This window comes from Convolutriloba macropyga, chromosome 1 (genome assembly GCF_964194025.1).
Source record: "Convolutriloba macropyga chromosome 1, txConMacr16.3, whole genome shotgun sequence".
Classification (NCBI taxonomy): Eukaryota; Metazoa; Xenacoelomorpha; order Acoela; family Convolutidae; genus Convolutriloba; species Convolutriloba macropyga.
In genome coordinates, this window is record NC_134468.1 from 76,550,601 (window position 1) to 76,567,638 (window position 17,038).

The 17,038-nt window shown below is 34.9% G+C and overlaps 1 protein-coding gene across 1 annotated transcript; it reads right to left on the reverse strand.

Annotated features, from left to right (window-relative positions):
• Window positions 1-3,913: 3,913 nt before the first annotated feature.
• LOC142342818 (uncharacterized) lies at window positions 3,914-10,132 on the reverse strand. The gene is made up of 2 exons (XM_075394417.1): window positions 9,559-10,132; window positions 3,914-5,098 (listed from the first exon to the last, which is right to left on the reverse strand). The coding sequence occupies exons 1-2, from the start codon at window positions 9,640-9,642 to the stop codon at window positions 4,163-4,165; spliced, it is 1,020 nt and encodes a 339-aa protein (XP_075250532.1). The 5' UTR covers window positions 9,643-10,132; the 3' UTR covers window positions 3,914-4,162.
• Between the last annotated feature and the right edge of the window lie 6,906 nt (window positions 10,133-17,038).

Below are 17,038 nucleotides of genomic sequence, written 5' to 3' on the forward strand. Positions count from 1 at the left end.
AATTTTTTTAGTCAATGAATTTTAGCCGATCGATATCTTTGACGTGTGAGGACATGTGGTATAATTGAAGAGCGCATCGAGCGTTTAAATTTAAACAAACAAAGAATTTTTCGGAATTCACCTTTTTCGAGGTAATTTTTAATTTTTTTTGTTAACTGTCGCTATTTTACCGTAATTTTGTTCACTTGCGTTATTTTTGTTCAAATTAAGCTATTTTGACTATTTATGTTTCTATAAGCAACTCCTTCTCGCTGTTAGTAAACGTGCAACCCAGTAGCGAGGTTTTTATTAGTATTATTGTAGTTTTAAGAATCAAAAAAATTTGGAATATGATGAGCCATCTTTTTTTCAAGATCTTCAGATTTTTTCGACGTCAATGTGAGGTCAAATTGAAGCATTGAGTTCGGTAGCGCTAGATTAATGATGGAAACGAATCAATGATTTGTTTACAAGCGTAAAGTTGTTTGAGATTGCTTTTAAAGATGAGAGAGAAAAATTTGTTTGAACAAATTTAAGAATTCGAGAGCTGCTTCTGCCGTTTTTAGTTTAATTTTCTGCAAATGCTTATGAAGCTGAAGCGTTTGTCATAATGATCCCATTGGTGCATAGATGCTACTGTTTGGATCGATCAAGGAACAGCGATTAATTTTAATATCTTTTACTCTAAATTTTTGTCATAAAAGTTTGTTGATACTAATCGTCATTTTCGGGCGCTTGTCTTTTAGTTTAAATTATATTTTCATAAATTATATTTTCATATAAATCATATTTTTGGAAATAAAGAAGTTTTGTCGCATTTGAAGGTTTTGTTGATTTGTATAATTGTGGTGATAGATTTATTCGGTAGAAATTGACTCAAGAGTTTGCAATGATAGTTTTATTTACTCTTTGCCTAATTTCGGCGTACTTGTCGAAATTGTATGTGATTTTGTGGAGTCTCGGGAGATTTTGCGTAAAACTCCATAAGTTAATCACATATTGCTATTCAACTTGCTTAACAAGCCAATGGCTGTTCGTTGTGGAAAGCACTGAAGAAATCTGCAACTAAAATTTACCTCCTAAAAATGGCCTTTAGTTTTTTCAAGCAAGCTTTGTTGAGTGAATGCCTTGATTTCCAGTTAAAGGTACAAAATAAAACAAGATCAGATTATCTAACGTCAATCTTGTCTCTTAGGTTTTTCTGTGGCTTAAAACTGTGGTAGCTTACTCGCCTTTGCTGACTATGATGGAAATTTTTGAGAGGAGTAGAGTAACAGGGGGGCGAGAGCTGTCTTGTTCCATTTACAGCGACTTAGCGTAATTTAAAAGTTTGCTAAGCCAGACAAACTAGTCGGCGAAAATATAAACCACAATTTTTAAGCCAGAGTTTTGGAGGTTTTTCTGAAACAACTGATGGTTTCAATAATCTCGATGAATAGAAAATCGCGAATAGCGAGAGCTTATTATCTTTTGGAATCGATTTGTTGATACTTGAAAGAGTTTTTTGAAGAACAATGGTAATTTAAAAATTGTTTGAACCTTTTCGAAAAGCACGAAATTACCGCTGTCCTGTATAAAGCACGTCGATTATAAATGGAATGCTTTTAAAAAAAGCACTCGAACTCCTGATTACAGCTAAAAAAATCTTCAGGTTAATATTGGTTGCGAAGGCAAGGAAAGTTAATGCAACACCAGCTTCGGAATAATTATGGCCTGTTTGTTTTTCATTCGAGAAGAGAAAAGCTACCTCGCGTCGTTCAAGTACACAAATTTTGAGTAGAAACAGTAATTGGTTAAAATAATTGTTCCGATCCCACTTAGTGGAGGGAGGAACTATATGCTCAATAATTTTTTTAGTCAATGAATTTTAGCCGATCGATATCTTTGACGTGTGAGGACATGTGGTATAATTGAAGAGCGCATCGAGCGTATAAATTTAAACAAACAAAGAATTTTTCGGAATTCACCTTTTTCGAGGTAATTTTTAATTTTTTTGTTAACTGTCGCTATTTTACCGTAATTTTGTTCACTTGCGTTATTTTTGTTCAAATTAAGCTATTTTGACTATTTATGTTTCTATAAGCAACTCCTTCTCGCTGATAGTAAACGTGCAACCCAGTAGCGAGGTTTTTATTAGTATTATTGTAGTTTTAAGAATCAAAAAAATTTGGAATATGATGAGCCATCTTTTTTTCAAGATCTTCAGATTTTTTCGACGTCAATGTGAGGTCAAATTGAAGCATTGAGTTCGGTAGCGCTAGATTAATGATGGAAACGAATCAATGATTAGTTTACAAGCGTAAAGTTGTTTGAGATTGCTTTTAAAGATGAGAGAGAAAAATTTGTTTGAACAAATTTAAGAATTCGAGAGCTGCTTCTGCCGTTTTTAGTTTAATTTTCTGCAAATGCTTATGAAGCTGAAGCGTTTGTCATAATGATCCCATTGGTGCATAGATGCTACTGTTTGGATCGATCAAGGAACAGCGATTAATTTTAATATCTTTTACTCTAAATTTTTGTCATAAAAGTTTGTTGATACTAATCGTCATTTTCGGGCGCTTGTCTTTTAGTTTAAATTAAGACAGGTCCCATTGACTTTTTACAAAGACTTGGGGACTCATTTTGTTTTCTTTGACCAGACCTTTTGTTTTTAAGATTCTGACATGAAAGTTTTGTAGCTTTTCTTTTCTATATCGCATGGTTCTCATGGTTTTCTTAATGTTTTTGTGAACCTCTATTTTCTGTTTTTTGTTTTCTTATTATTGAATTTCGTTAATGAAAGGTATTATTGGGTTTTTTTAAAGAGTCACTAATGAATTCAAAAAATGGTATCAATCGGTGAAATTATGGTTTCTGATGGCTTAGATACCATGTATTTTCGATTTTGTCTGTTTCTAGTTTTGACTTTTGTTCTCTTTGTGGTATTAGCACAAAGGGCCATTGGGAAGCGGTCATCATTGAAATTTATATCAATTGACGTTGATAAATTGTTCTCTAATATTGTTCTGAAATTGTGGATGACTTCAAAATTGTTTTCAAAAAAGATAACTGATTTCTTAATTTTGCCTCGTTTTTCTTCGGCAGTTTTTTGTTTTTTCTTTATAAAAGTGTGTTTCGTCCATAATTGTTGTTTTTTGTTGTCTTGTCTCTTTTTGTGAAAAATAGTACGCTCATCAGATTTCTAATCCAGCCTTAGTGGCTTATAAGTTTCATTATGTGAATTTTTGCAGTTAAACACTATGGAGATGTTACTGATTTTAGACTTCAGTTTTTTTTTTGAATTTGTTGTCAGTTGTTTTTATGTTCTGCTGATGTTACCGTAAAAATGCCGAAAGTTAGGTTCTTAGGTATTGTTTTTTCTTTTGACGTTAATTCGGGACCTGATTAGTTGTACCGAATAAATTTTTCGGTAGCATTTATTAAATCTTATCTGAGAATGCAAAATCTGAAACAATTAAATAGGGGTTAACTGGATATCATGAAACTTTGTTCCCTGAATCCTCAATGTATGAAGTTTGGTTTCAAATTGGATTGAAGTTGAATTCGGAATCTCATATTTTTGGTAGAAAACATTTGTATATACGATCATATTGTTGCTTTTGGTTCGAGAAATAGTTTTGCTGCTTTCGTTTTTCAACCAAATTTTAAATGTGTTAATCGGCTTTATTTTTGTTCATTTTAGTGAAGAAATTAACCAGACTGGTATAAACCTCACTGGTGTTAATACATCAGCTTTTAAATTACAAAGCATGATCTACCCTTTATTATTTTGACTCTTTCTCATCTTTGCTTGATAAAGTAGATATTTGAGCCAAGATTGTGGAAGAGCGGGTTTGGAATATTATGGGCGACCACTTACTACCGAACCGTCTCGTTTTGTGTCAACTTGATGTTTTTTACTTTCTGCGGCGTTTGTTTTGAGAGGAGGACAAAATTAACTTGAAAGTTTATTGCTGTGGAATATGGGAATGTTAGTTAAAAATGTATCAACTATAAGTACACTTTACATGTTAGTACGCTACGTAACATACATAAAAGTACCTTGCTTGTCACCACTGTTTCTATTGCACTTTCCTGAAGTTTTTGATGCCTAGGATGTCACTGAAAGCTATATATTAAATGACAAGCAAAGGTAAAAGCTATATTTTGTATACATGATGCCACTCTGAGTTTTATACAGCAACTATGCAAAATGAAGTCGTTGCTGGTTGATAAATTGCTTGACGTTATCAGGCACATTTTCGCTAACAAGAAGCGAGTTCAAAATGATATCCGCATTATCGCACTTTTTCTTCAACGTGTCTCGCTCCTGCATTGTTTGCTTCAAGGTTGCCTCTCGTTCCTTCTCCTTTTTACTCTTCGTCTGTCGCGATTCTCGGCATGACAAATTGTTTCGCAACCGATGAAGAGCAGATTCTTCATTTTTAGACAGTCCGTTGCGGGCTTTCTTCTCGTCCAAAAGGCGGATCTTCTTTTTGAGATCGCTGTTGTCTGGATCTTTGGGCTTCCCTTTTCTACCAACGCCTCGCGATTCGTTGTTCCTGTCACTGAGCTCGGAACTAGCAGGCGAAGCCTCGGCAAAGCCAACTGTTTCAGCGTCCTGATCGCGGTCGCACTGGAACCCGCCGCTGGTATGTATAGCTTGGCTATTAACAAACTGGACTTCCTGGAATTGAAAGTCTTCGTTGGGCTCATCATTGGTCTGTTTCATGGGAACATCAAAGCCTACTGCCCCATTCTGCTGATGATTCTGTCCATCCGGTGACACTACAACGTACTGTCCAGAGTGCATTGACGATGCATTGACGCTGATGTTGAGGTTTCTGAACATCACTGGAACTGCGGCGTCGTCCATAGAATTGCTAAACAGTGACCCTGCCTCGGACGCTGTTTCTTTAGGTGCCTTCATTGTGAAGAACTTGGGATCACTGTCCGTGTTGGTTTGCGGAGCAATAACTTTGTTGGTTTGCTCCATAATCGAGTCCTGAATTCCTTGTTGGAATTTTGCAAGCCCGTCATAATTGCTTGCAATTCCATCATAGTTGAAGCCCTTCTCGCTATCTCTTTTATCCTCTAGCTCAAGGAGATCTTCAAGCAAATCATCCGGGAAACCCATATCCTAAAACATAGCGATTCATTGGAGCAATGTGGCCACTTTCTGCGGCCTTCATCACGAGAAACTTATAATAATTATAACAGTTATTTGATTTCCAGAGATGGTTGCGGTGACAAAAAAGTAGATGCATTCTTTCGAAATTTTCTTCAAATAGCCAAAAGGCTGCAGCATTATAGTTCTATACTTTTCTATTAATTTTCTGCGAAGATTGGTTATTTTTCTTTTTCACGTGTGTTATGACATCTAAATGAGCAATAACTTTTTTGGGTTCAGCAACTTATTTTGAAAGCAACTGTCAAAACCTTTAATAAAACTTCTGATTTGGGTACATTTTAAGGGCATCTGGAGCTTATTTAATATTGCTTGCTGTTTGAACTTTTTTAATAATTACTTGTCATAGAAATTGGGGCCTTTGCCATCATACTTGCTCCAGCCTTTACCGCAGTTTCAAGCGTTTGTTCCTTACAGAAATAAGAGTTGACGACTGGCGTCAAATTTATAATATCGATTTTAATTGACAGATGATTGATCGACTAGCTTCAAGCTATCCGGCCTATCTTTGCTTAAAGAAATTTTGTTTTTCTTCGAGTGATAATGGCGCAATAATTATTTTGAAAGTCTCCTATTCTGTATGTTCTCATTCTCAAATTACTTTGATTTTTTAATTGAGGTCTCAAGTTCAATTGGTTTTTTTAGTAGGAGTTATAGAAAGATTTTTTTTTATCAGAGGTGATCTGAGTGAGTTACCAGTAACTTTTTTCCTTTTGGCTATAAAGCCATTGGAATGTCAAAAACCTCAATTTTTATTGGACACATAAAAACAAAAAATGTTTATACTGAGGACGGGTTGTTAGAAATTGATCCCAATACGCACAGAGCTGAATAATAAAAAAGAGAATCACAGCAGAATGCTTTCACTTGATTGGCCAAAGTTGATTAGTTGAAATTAAGGTGCTATAACAGTCAAAATTAAGTGGCGATTTAACCATTTGTCGGAAGTTCATTATCTATGTTATGTGTTAAGGTTGGCGTCAACTTGGCCTCTCCTGTCGTCACCCCTTCCTGTCGAATGGGAGAGAGAGTCTTTGGAGGTTGCTACCAAGGATAAGCTTTTATAGATGCTGTAATATGCTTACACAAATTATTTTTCATTATTCACATCAAGAAAGGAAAGTGCAGGTAAAAATAAGACACAAGAGTGACTATAACAATTACTATTAAAGAAATTGGGGTCTCATTAACTTTTCTTTTAGTTGACAATGTATACTTCAACAGAGAGAGAGAAAAGAGATCGATTTAAAGTAGAACAGAATCCAACGCCTGCTTCAGCATAACCCGATCTACCTCTTTTACTTTCTCCGACACAACCTTGATTTTTCATCCTCTCCAGATAATTGTTAGAAAATGTGAGGGGAAGTATCTCTCATATTATACTTAAATGAATTGTTTGGCCCGATCTCTAATTTTGTCATTAAAAACTGAAATTCAAAAGAAGCATGATTGCTGACACATGCATCTAATTGAACAGTTAGTTAGTTTATTATTATACGGAAACGACGCTCGCAACAATAAATTGCGTCTCACTGACTTCAAATTCAAAGCCCATTTAATTTTGTGCCGGTTAAATGAAACAAATTGAATTTGTTCAACAGAATTCATTGGTAACTGGCATTCATTATACTCTGTATTTCTGGCGTAATGGTTTTCTTAAGGTGACAGACTGATGTCATCAGTCAACCGAAGAAATGACCAAGAGGAACGGTAATCAATGCAGATGAGTCACCTAACGAACAACAACTCACCTCACTCAAAACAACAAGAGACCTTTCTCACAATTCCCAAGTGATTGGCGAGAAGCAGACAGAGATGGAAACACATTGTGACCCAAACAAACGACAACTTTCAGTCGTGTTCTTTTTTAAATTCATTAGAGCCAAATTAATAATAATAATAATAATTGTGGTTTCTGCGTAATCGCAGTGGAACAGCATTAGGCCTACAGTAGCCTGTTTTCAGCTGCCCTTTTTCTTATTAACTACTATTAACTATTAACTACTAAAAACTAATAACATGGAAGACGCTATTCACGCAGTTCCTGAAGTTATTACCAAAAATAATGCTCTTAAGATAAAAACTGTTATAATATTTCCCAAGTTTTCTGGAGCCCCAAATGAAGACATGGTAATGTTTTCAAGGCAATCAACTTCATTTCTCGAAATTGGTAATACCCCTGCGGAATTGCAGTTTTACTACATTTCTATAACAGGAGCTTTAGTTTTCTAAAAGACAAACAATACGAGTAAGAGATGCCTTTAAGGAAGGCCTACAAAGAAATGCCAGCGTAAACTTTTTCACGAACCAGAAACAACAGCAGTAAAAGATCTGTGTGAAAAATTTACCCTACTCCTATTGCTTGGAAAATCTCTTGCCCAAAAAGTTGTCACCGCTGTCAACCAAGTAGTGCCCCCTACAATAAAAAGCAAACTGACGAAATGGACAAGAAAACGAAAGAAGTACATTCATTTGGCAAGAACGCAACAAAAATCTCAATTTACAAAGGCAAGACTTCCCTTTAGTGTAAGCAACAGTCTTTTAGCCAAAGTTTCTTGAAGCACAGTCCGCAGTTCGCTCCTGGTTCAACCCTTTCTGGTCGACTTCGTTTCCAAAATTAGCGACAATGTTATAGTAGCTTTTGGACTTGTAGCAAATGATGGCTTGTAAATTCACATATCAGACCAGACTTTCACTGATACAATACGCTGATTAACCTAAATCAACAGATTAAACCAGCGTTTTTTAACACCATTAAGAATATCCCGAAAAATTTCAGGGATTATTTTCCGGCACCGGTGTGCAACCGGCAGTCGCCAATGGTAAGCAACCAGGGAGACCTGAGCGACCAGGCATCCCAAAAAAATACTAAATCCATGTCATCCATTTTCCTTAAACCCACAAAATAAGATTAAAATGCTTTATACATAACGTCTGTGAAGACCAATAAAACAACAATCCGATATAGAGACGTGGCTTATTTTCAAAGAAACAGACTTTTTATATTAAAAATTTTTCTTTGCGGTAATATCATTTGTTTGCACATATTAATTTTCCGAGCATGGAAGGGAAAGTCATTTAAAATGAGATGACAAAAGAATGGCGATAACAATTCCTATTGATGGAGAAATTGGGGTCTCATTAATTTTTCTTTTATTTTACAAATATTCTAATTCAAAGACACAGCTTTTTAGAGGAGAATATGGTCCAAAGCCACTTTCAGTATATTTCGATAAGCACGTGTTTTGTTTTCTGAGAAAATCTTGTTTATTCGTCCTTTCTCTATTGTAAGAGATTGTGAAGGGAATTATCCCCCGTATTATTCTCGAAAAATGGTTTTGTCCTATCTGTTTCTTTCCTAACATTTAAAATAAATCAAAGAAGCACAGTTCCCGGTCCATGCATCCAATAGAACAGTTAACTAAGCATCGTTTTAAAATAACGCTTGCGACAATGAAATGCTGCTTATTGATTAAAATTGCTAGCCCATACATTAATTGTATAAATCAGTTTTTTTGATTGTGCTCAATATCAGCAGAATAAATAAGTAACTAGATATCATCACAAAGTTTTTTCCTATGCAGTTGTTGGCAAATGTAAGCAATTCCAATAGCTAATTTACTTGGTCATTTATCTGGCTCTGAGGTGTACGTTGAGAGCCAGATTTTTAAACTGATCAATTCTTGATGATCGGCTCTTAAATAATTCTGTATTTTTTTAAGGAAATTGATTTGCATTTTCACGGATAATTTTTCGATTAAATTTAGCCAATATTTTATGATAGATTGTCCCAGAATATTTAACAGATATCGTATGGTACTGCTGCATTTATAGCTTTTAAGGTGCGTAACAACAAAAAAATTATATAACTTTCTGTAACTTTCTGCATGTCGTATCATTATAATACTATTTGCACTACCACGGTTTTGTTTATAGCGGTATTCATCGCTTTCATCGCAAATTTCGAGAAATTTTTCGATTTAAGTTTGCTGTTGCCATTGACAATATTTTGTTTTTTAACTGTTGCCTTAATTTTTGTCAGGGTTGCTTTGAATACGCTTAAAAGTAGTAATATTGCTACGATTAATTTCAGCATTAATTTGACAGAATTCGCACACATGTTCAACGCTGAGAGATTCTGAGAATTTAGGTTTGGTGAGCGATGAAACCGGAAAACAAATTTGAAGTAGTTAGAGGCTACGAGGAGCTTAGAAAGTTTTTTCCAATATTAAAATTTATAATTCCGCTTAATTACACCTGAACTTTTTTGTTATTGTTAGCCATGCTACTGGAGCAGTTTGTAAAGTAGACTTTGTTGGTCTCGTTATCTGTCCGTACTTTTTCTTGTAAAATAACGTGTTTGTTCAAGATATAGCAAAGTAAATTCTTTTTTGAGATTTGAGTTGACTAACCATGAACATTGGATTGGGAGAGGTTCCATCGGGGTGACCTCTGAGATCATCTGGCGAAAGATGTTCAGATTCCGCTCGCGTCATCGTAGGCGGTGGAATGCAGTTTGCTGATGCCAATTTTTTTTGTAATTTTTTACCGCAAAACAAACGCCTACGCAGTCTTAAGCAGCAAGTGAGTAAAATGAGAACATTCAATATTTTTATAATAATTTAATAACACGAATGTGAGTTATGCAATGATGTCCGATTTTTTTCTCGTGTTTTAGGCAAAGTTATGTAACTGAGCGAGTGTGTATAATTTTCAGTTTTTGAGTGAGTACCGAACGAGTAGTATAATTATTGTTACAGTTTGCAGTTTTTGTTTTGTTGAAGTACAATAGCTGAGCTTTAAGATGTATTTTTGGTTTGCTAGCTAGCTTGTACGCTCGAGCAAATGAATTGCTTTTTGTTATATTCAATACCATAATTCCAGGAATTCTTTTGCTTTTATATGCTGAAATGTCGACAGAATAGTATTGTTTAATGCTGAAGCTTGAACGAAAACTACAAAATTAGACGCTACGTAACCGAGCGCACAAACAGAACAATATTTACTCTGTTCTCTTTCTGAACCTCGTGCCTCTGATAGAATTCATAACGTAATATTACTAAACTAAAGGTTTCAGTTTGTCTTTTACAGTATGTTTGAATTTGGTTGGTTGCATCAGTCGGTGTCATTGGAAGAAAACAAAACTAGCAGATGACAGAATCAGCCGATTGCTTCTCTATGATTGGCTGATTATGATAGTACAACGTCCAAATTTCCTCTCATGTGGGAAACCATATTACCTGTTTATAACGGGAATTGTGATGAAAAAATTCCGGGAAATAACGTGTTTTCTAAACCAATGATAATACTACACTATAATAATACATACATGCATACTATGTTTCATAAATATACTAAATAGTGCTTCGTATAGTATAAATGAATTGATATATAGGCTCAAAATTTCGCGTAGTTGAGGTTAAGTCATGGTAGCCGTATCTATTTCCAAGTAAACTACCGCCTCTAGACCGGGCGCCCTCCCACTGTTCAGACTTATTTCAAACGACCAAAACGGTCCACAAATAAACGTTAACCCAACCTTAAACAAAACTTGCTAAAAAGTAAAGAAAGCTAATTGAAGCACTTTACAAGGACCGCACTTTACAGGATAAGCAAATAAGCTTTTTGAGGCGTGTCAGAGGTTTGAACGTTTCTTCCTTGAAAGGATTTTAAAAGTTTTACTAGAATTTACTCCCCCTTAACTTTGGCCTGTTTAGACCTAAGAGCTCTAAAATTCTATCAGGTTTCAGCCACATGCAAAGAAATGTTACGAATGGTCTTCAACGGAGATTTTTTCGGCGAAATAGTTCAGAACGCAATTCAAAAGCCGAAAGTTATGCTGTTACTAATAAAAAAAAACAGTTCAGGAAGTAGAATTCTTCTTAATGCGCTTTCTGTCTAATTAATTGACTTAATACACCTTGATCTTGTTTAATATTATAACGCTCCATCATAAAACTGGTGTGTTTGCTATGATGAAAACGAGTAAGAACTCTCAGCAAATAAATTCGAAGCTCGGCTTTCATTCTGGTCTGAACAAACTGACCAGCAATCTCCGAATGAAGCTTGACTAGAGCGACTCTTGTATTTATAACAAATATCGGACCGCAAAAATGCTTTTAATGACAATAATTGCAATACTTATAAGGACTGACGTAGACTCGCATTACCAAAAAAGTGCCATGAAAGGAAAGTGACTCATTTTGTTATTATTTTGTTATGATTTTAGTCTAATTTAGACTCGTGTTAGTTTATGAGTATTATAACCAAATACAGTAATTTTCACCTTTCAATGACGTCAATTGAAATTGGCGTTAATTATGGTCAGTAATTGAGCATGGCTGAGTGCTTTGATAGCCCCAATTAGAACTGTAACTGATGTAATCAGTGAGAACTATCGCATATCAAATGTGAATCACTGGTGATCAAACTGTGACTAATTTGAGTTATAGCTTGCCAGCAAGTCTAGATTGTAGGCTAACTTTTACACAAGGAAAAAAGTTCATTTTACTATTTCCCGCAGAGGAAACAAACTATTGCTCCAGAAAAAGGATCGGAGATAACCAGATCAATGAAGTCCACTTTGCATTATGCTCTAAGTTACCCAAGAATCAAAATATAGTCTAAATATGGTTCAAATGTATTTCGCATGAATTGTCAGTTCTTTTGATTGAAAAATAATTTTATTAGCTCATCGTGACCTACACTAAAATTTAAGTCCACGACACAGTAAGCTTATTTGGTTTTGCGACACGTCATCTGCTAGTAAAAACTAGATTTTTCTGCAAGCATCGTGTCTCCTATGGACGTGGCTGCTGTGAGATTTGTGTTATCAATATAAGCCAAAGTGTCTTTATGATAGTGTTCTAAAAGACTGTGTCATCTAGCATAACGGCTTGCCTGAAAAATAGGAGTGACATAGCTCATTGATAAAAAAGAATTTTCTTGACAGTTTTCTAGACGATGGTAGAAGTTTTTCGAGACGATTACGCATCAAGCGTTAAAGTAGCACAAAACCTCATGGATGGTAGAAATTTGTTTTTGTTCAGTATGATGCTATAATTATGTTCAGTTATTCTAAAATCAAAAGTTTTCTGATTTGTGCTCTTCATTTCAGACAGATTTTCGTGCCTGGAGCCCCCCCTTTTTTTGCTCAATTGAGCGATTTTCAGCTTACTTCTGCGTTACAGTTTATATAAATCATAAAATCAATTACTTCTGTTATGTTTTGCGAACGCTGTATCAATCGATCATCACTTCAAAATGGAATTAAGAGCTCAGTAGCGGGTAAGTTATTGTTTCAACATTGTTTCCAAATGGGAAATGTATATGCGAGGTTGTTTCTTTTCTGCAGTCAAATTCTAGGCATCGGAGACAAAACAGGAGAACACCATTTTGTAGCCCTCAGGATCTAGTTTTGATTTTAAAAAATTCTTTAAAAAAACTTGAATATTTTGAAGGAAAACTGAAAAGAAAACCATTGCTCTTGGGGGTGACAGATCGCGTTGCAATTTAAGCTAAAACAAACCTCAACATTTGCTGTGCTTGTTGTTAGCTGACATGCTGTTACTCGTGAGTGTCACGAGTATTTGTTTACTGTTTGAAGTCTTAAAATAACCATTTAAACGATTTGACCGGAAATTTTTTTCTAAGGTTTTGCTCAAAATTTCTATCTGCCTCTGTTTTCTGTTGATTAAATTCTAGCTTACAAACATTTTTTCTTTTCCAAAAACTTTTTTTGGAGAAATAGAAGAATTTAGGAAGTTTGAGCTCTTAAACCGCAAAGAGTTTTTGGGAGCAATTCTTTGTACAAAAAATTAAGCAATTTAGTAGTTTCAAAACCAAGAAGAGTTAAATAAAACAGGTTTCATGAAATGAACAGGAAAGCGTAAAAATGTAAATTGAAAGGCAAAGATGGAATTTTCTTGTTTTTATTTTGTCAGAGAATGTCATTGGAACTTATCTCCTCTAGTGTAATGCAATGCAGAAGGTCTTCTGAGTTATAAAGCTTACAGATCGTCAGATTGAAATTAGAACTAATTGGAAGATTTTATTTCTGTATTGTGAAGTTGCTCTTCGAAATACAGAACAGTTTGTTTGAATCGTTCAAAATATTATAAATTTCAGTTTAGATGAAAGTTATTAAAGTTTTCTTTTTTTTAACAAAAATTGCCAAGAGTGAAAGGGTTGAAACGTAAGTTTTACTGGAATCCATTTTTCCTGTTTATTATTAATTAACATCCTGTAATGGAAATAGAGACATTTTTTCAAATATTAGACACAAATAGAGGCATAGTGACGAAACCGTATGTCGAAGAACAGGTTGGCGCAGTATGCTCATGAGACGTCAAAAATGAAAAAATTTAGTCGAACTTTTTTAAATTTTTAGTGTCCAGTTTACGATTACCGATAAATTTGCCTCAAAAGTCCACACCTAGTTTTCCAAAAAGAGACTTAAATGAACGTTCACAAAACTTGAGTAAAGTCTAATTACCAAGTTAATTTATGTTTTTGTGTCGGACTTTGTGTGTGTATGGGCGTGTGCGTGAGCTTGGATGGGTGTATTTGTATGTGGGTGTGTGTTTATTGTGTGGTGTGTGCGTTGGTAATGTTTGTATGTGTATGTGTCTTTCAAATTGTGCTAACTTTTTTTTCTAGAATGTGTAGAAGAGTTTGTTTTTCTCTGCAGAAAAAAGACGGTATATGTTTTGGTGCAGGCAGTGCGTTGCTTTTTGATGCTCCCTGAAAATTTCGCGACAGAATTTGACGTTATTCCCAGAAATTTGAGAGATATGCTGGAAGATTTTTTGCTACGTACGGACTCGTACGAGCCATCTTGTTAAAATTTATCCTGAAGATATTCTCATTTATTTGAACGTTTTGAACATCACAATCGTGAATAAAATGTTTTTATTTAGTGTCTTCGAGTTGGTTTCAGCGTTAGTGTTGTTATTTTTGATACTCTATAGCAACAATGTGCTTGCGCAATTCTGTTCAACGGTGATAGTTCTCTATATGGGTATTGGTTGAATGCGAGCACTTATTTTAAACAAAATGTTTGCAATTGTTTAGTATAGAGTTTTGGGAATTCTACATCAAATGGCAATCTGATGTTAGTTTGCGCATAGTTGCAACATCTCATCCTCGTTTTCGCGAAGCAAGAAAACGCGCAAAAATGAAATTTTGTTGACGTGACCCCCATGAACGTTAGATTCCTGGGTCTGGTGAATCGCCAGATGTACTATAAAGATCAAATAGTTAAGCTGAAGAAGAACTGCAAGTTGCCCAGATATTTGTAACAACTGCTCTAAAATTTGGTCTAAAAATTTTCCCAAAAAATAAGTTTGCTAAGAAATGAGTCGTTCCTTCTAGTAAATGCTTCAGAAATTGCGAAGAGCAATCAATTATTAAGTTTGAAGGCCGCAATGCGGTGAAAGAGTAGCAGTGTGCAAAAAGAAATGATTTTTCATTTCAAAATGTTTCTCAGCTACCTTTTTTAAAAAAAGCAGTGCAAGTATTGTGACCTATGATGATCAGCATTTTCTTTTGGCATGTGAATAACTATATAGAATGCATAAATCAGGCTACGCTAAGATAAGAAATCTATTAGATACAGGAATTTTATTCTATTTAATCTTTTCAATTTTATTTTTGATGGGCTGGAACATCGGGCTTACTACTCGTGTCAATACTATGTGACATACTATACGATAAGCTATAAAAAAAAGATAAATTTTAGAATGTAACAGGTTGTTTTTAGAAACGGGCATGGTCTTTCAGTTCTGGTGTGGGCTTTTAAGACTTACCGAATCATGTTATCGAGTTTATATGCAGCTGTTTTGTGGAACTGAAACATTTGCGATGTGATCGAGATGTTGGATGGAATATTTTGGGTGTATTACCCAAGTCAATTTGCAACCTGCCGGAGGATACGTAATATCATCGATAGTTCTCGATTTGAGTTTGGTCTAAAAGTTAACGAGATGGTTTTACTGGACAGAATCTCATGGGATAAACTTGAATGTCTGCAGAGAAATTCCTATCAGAAGATATCTTTAATTAATTTTACCATATGTAGGGAACAGAATGAGCAGGGCGTAATTGATGATGGTGATGTGAAATTGAAGTTTTAGGAGAATTTTTGCCAAATTTGAAGACATGCTCATCGTAAAACGCGTAATCCTTGAGTTGTTCATGTAAAATAAGCGTTGAGATGACAGAACAGTTTCGAGCGTTTCCGAACATCAGGCAGCTTAGATTCAATTACCCAGTGGAAGATTTGACACCAGTCAAACAACTGCGTCATTTGAGGTTTTTACAACTGGAGGTTTTCAATTTATCTGCCAATTCGTTTGGATTTAAGATTCCTTCTGTAACCCATTTAACGTTCTCGGTGGGAGATATTGAAACCGATTTTGCGATAGCTGAATTTTTATCAGCAACTTTTCGTAAATTAGAAGTGTTGCAATTCGAGATGCAGTTCTAGGTTGAAGTATGGATGAAAAGAGTTGATACGAAAAATGGGCTTACGTCGACATCATGCCATACCGCTCAAATTAACTCCGAGTCTTTGTATTTGTTTCACAACAGCACATTTCTTAAAAATTTGGAAATCGTGGATCTTTTCGAAGGAGTGCTTCAAAATTTGATGCAGTTGGGAGCTGATTTGAATTACATCTCTTTCTTTCACCGGAGACTGGAAGCAGTGTGTTTTTAGCGTTTTAAAAGGTTTCTCCAATATCAGATTCCTTGAAATACGAGTTCAAGATTGTTACTGCTCAGAAAAGAACATTTGAGTTTCGTGCGAGAAAATCACAAATTTTTCAAAACATGTTCGATTAAACTGTTAGTTTTGAGTAATGATTCTGGTTGTCTGAACAGGTTTATTTATATGAAACCTTCCATGACGGCTGGTGACATTAATAACTTCCACAAAATTTCACGCTCAATGGTGGAAGTTGAAGAGGAATCCTACACTCGCTTGATCTCTCTGACGCGGAAGTTCCAAGTGTGTGATGGTTATATTTCTAGTTAAATCCTGGGTTATATTTCTTTATCGATCTTGTTAAACACTTATTCGTGAAATTTCGCGTAAATTAATTGCAATTGATTTAGGTTCTGAAAGTTATTCTTTTCCATACGGAAAGTGTCTGCTTCACAAAGTTTGTTATCAAGGTTTTACGTTTGTGTTCCTTTTGATTGTTCTTTTTTAGTCAAAGAGCTGATAACCAACTTTCTCCCTTTAGTCAATCCCATTTCAGTTTGATCAGAGAATTATTATCCAGCCTTCCCCCTTTTGATTGTTAGATAAAAATGAAAAATACTGAACGCTGTATTGAATTGAGCCAGTGGTTACTAATAATAATCATAGTTTATTTTACCATAGTTATGATAACCAAGTTAATTATAATTAAATTTTTCCTCAAAAAAAATAATCATAATAAATTGTTTCCAAAGGTCAAAAGGGAAAAAATAATAAGTATGCTTCGAGAAAAAATAGATCTCTTACAAAAAATGCTATTTCTCTGGGAGAGCACTATTAGACCATGAAGGCCTGTTTTCAAAAGTCAAGTGGAAAAGAAATGATTGTGGTAGTTGCTGATAAGAAAAACAGGCCACTGCAATACTTGCCAGATGGCTCTATATTGCTTTATTACCTAACGAATATAGTGTAGAAGAAACCAGAATGTTTTTTCCGGTAACCCACAGTTGGAAAAATTTAGCAAAATGCAGAGCAAATCGTAATGAAACAAGACGTCTCGATCGAGCAGCCGGAACAAGACAGAAAGTTCAAATATAATTAAGTCTATCAAACAAATTTAAGGCTGGCTTCGGAGATTTGGTTTCTTCGTATTATCATAAAACAGTTTTAAGCAGTTGGAGTAGTTTGCA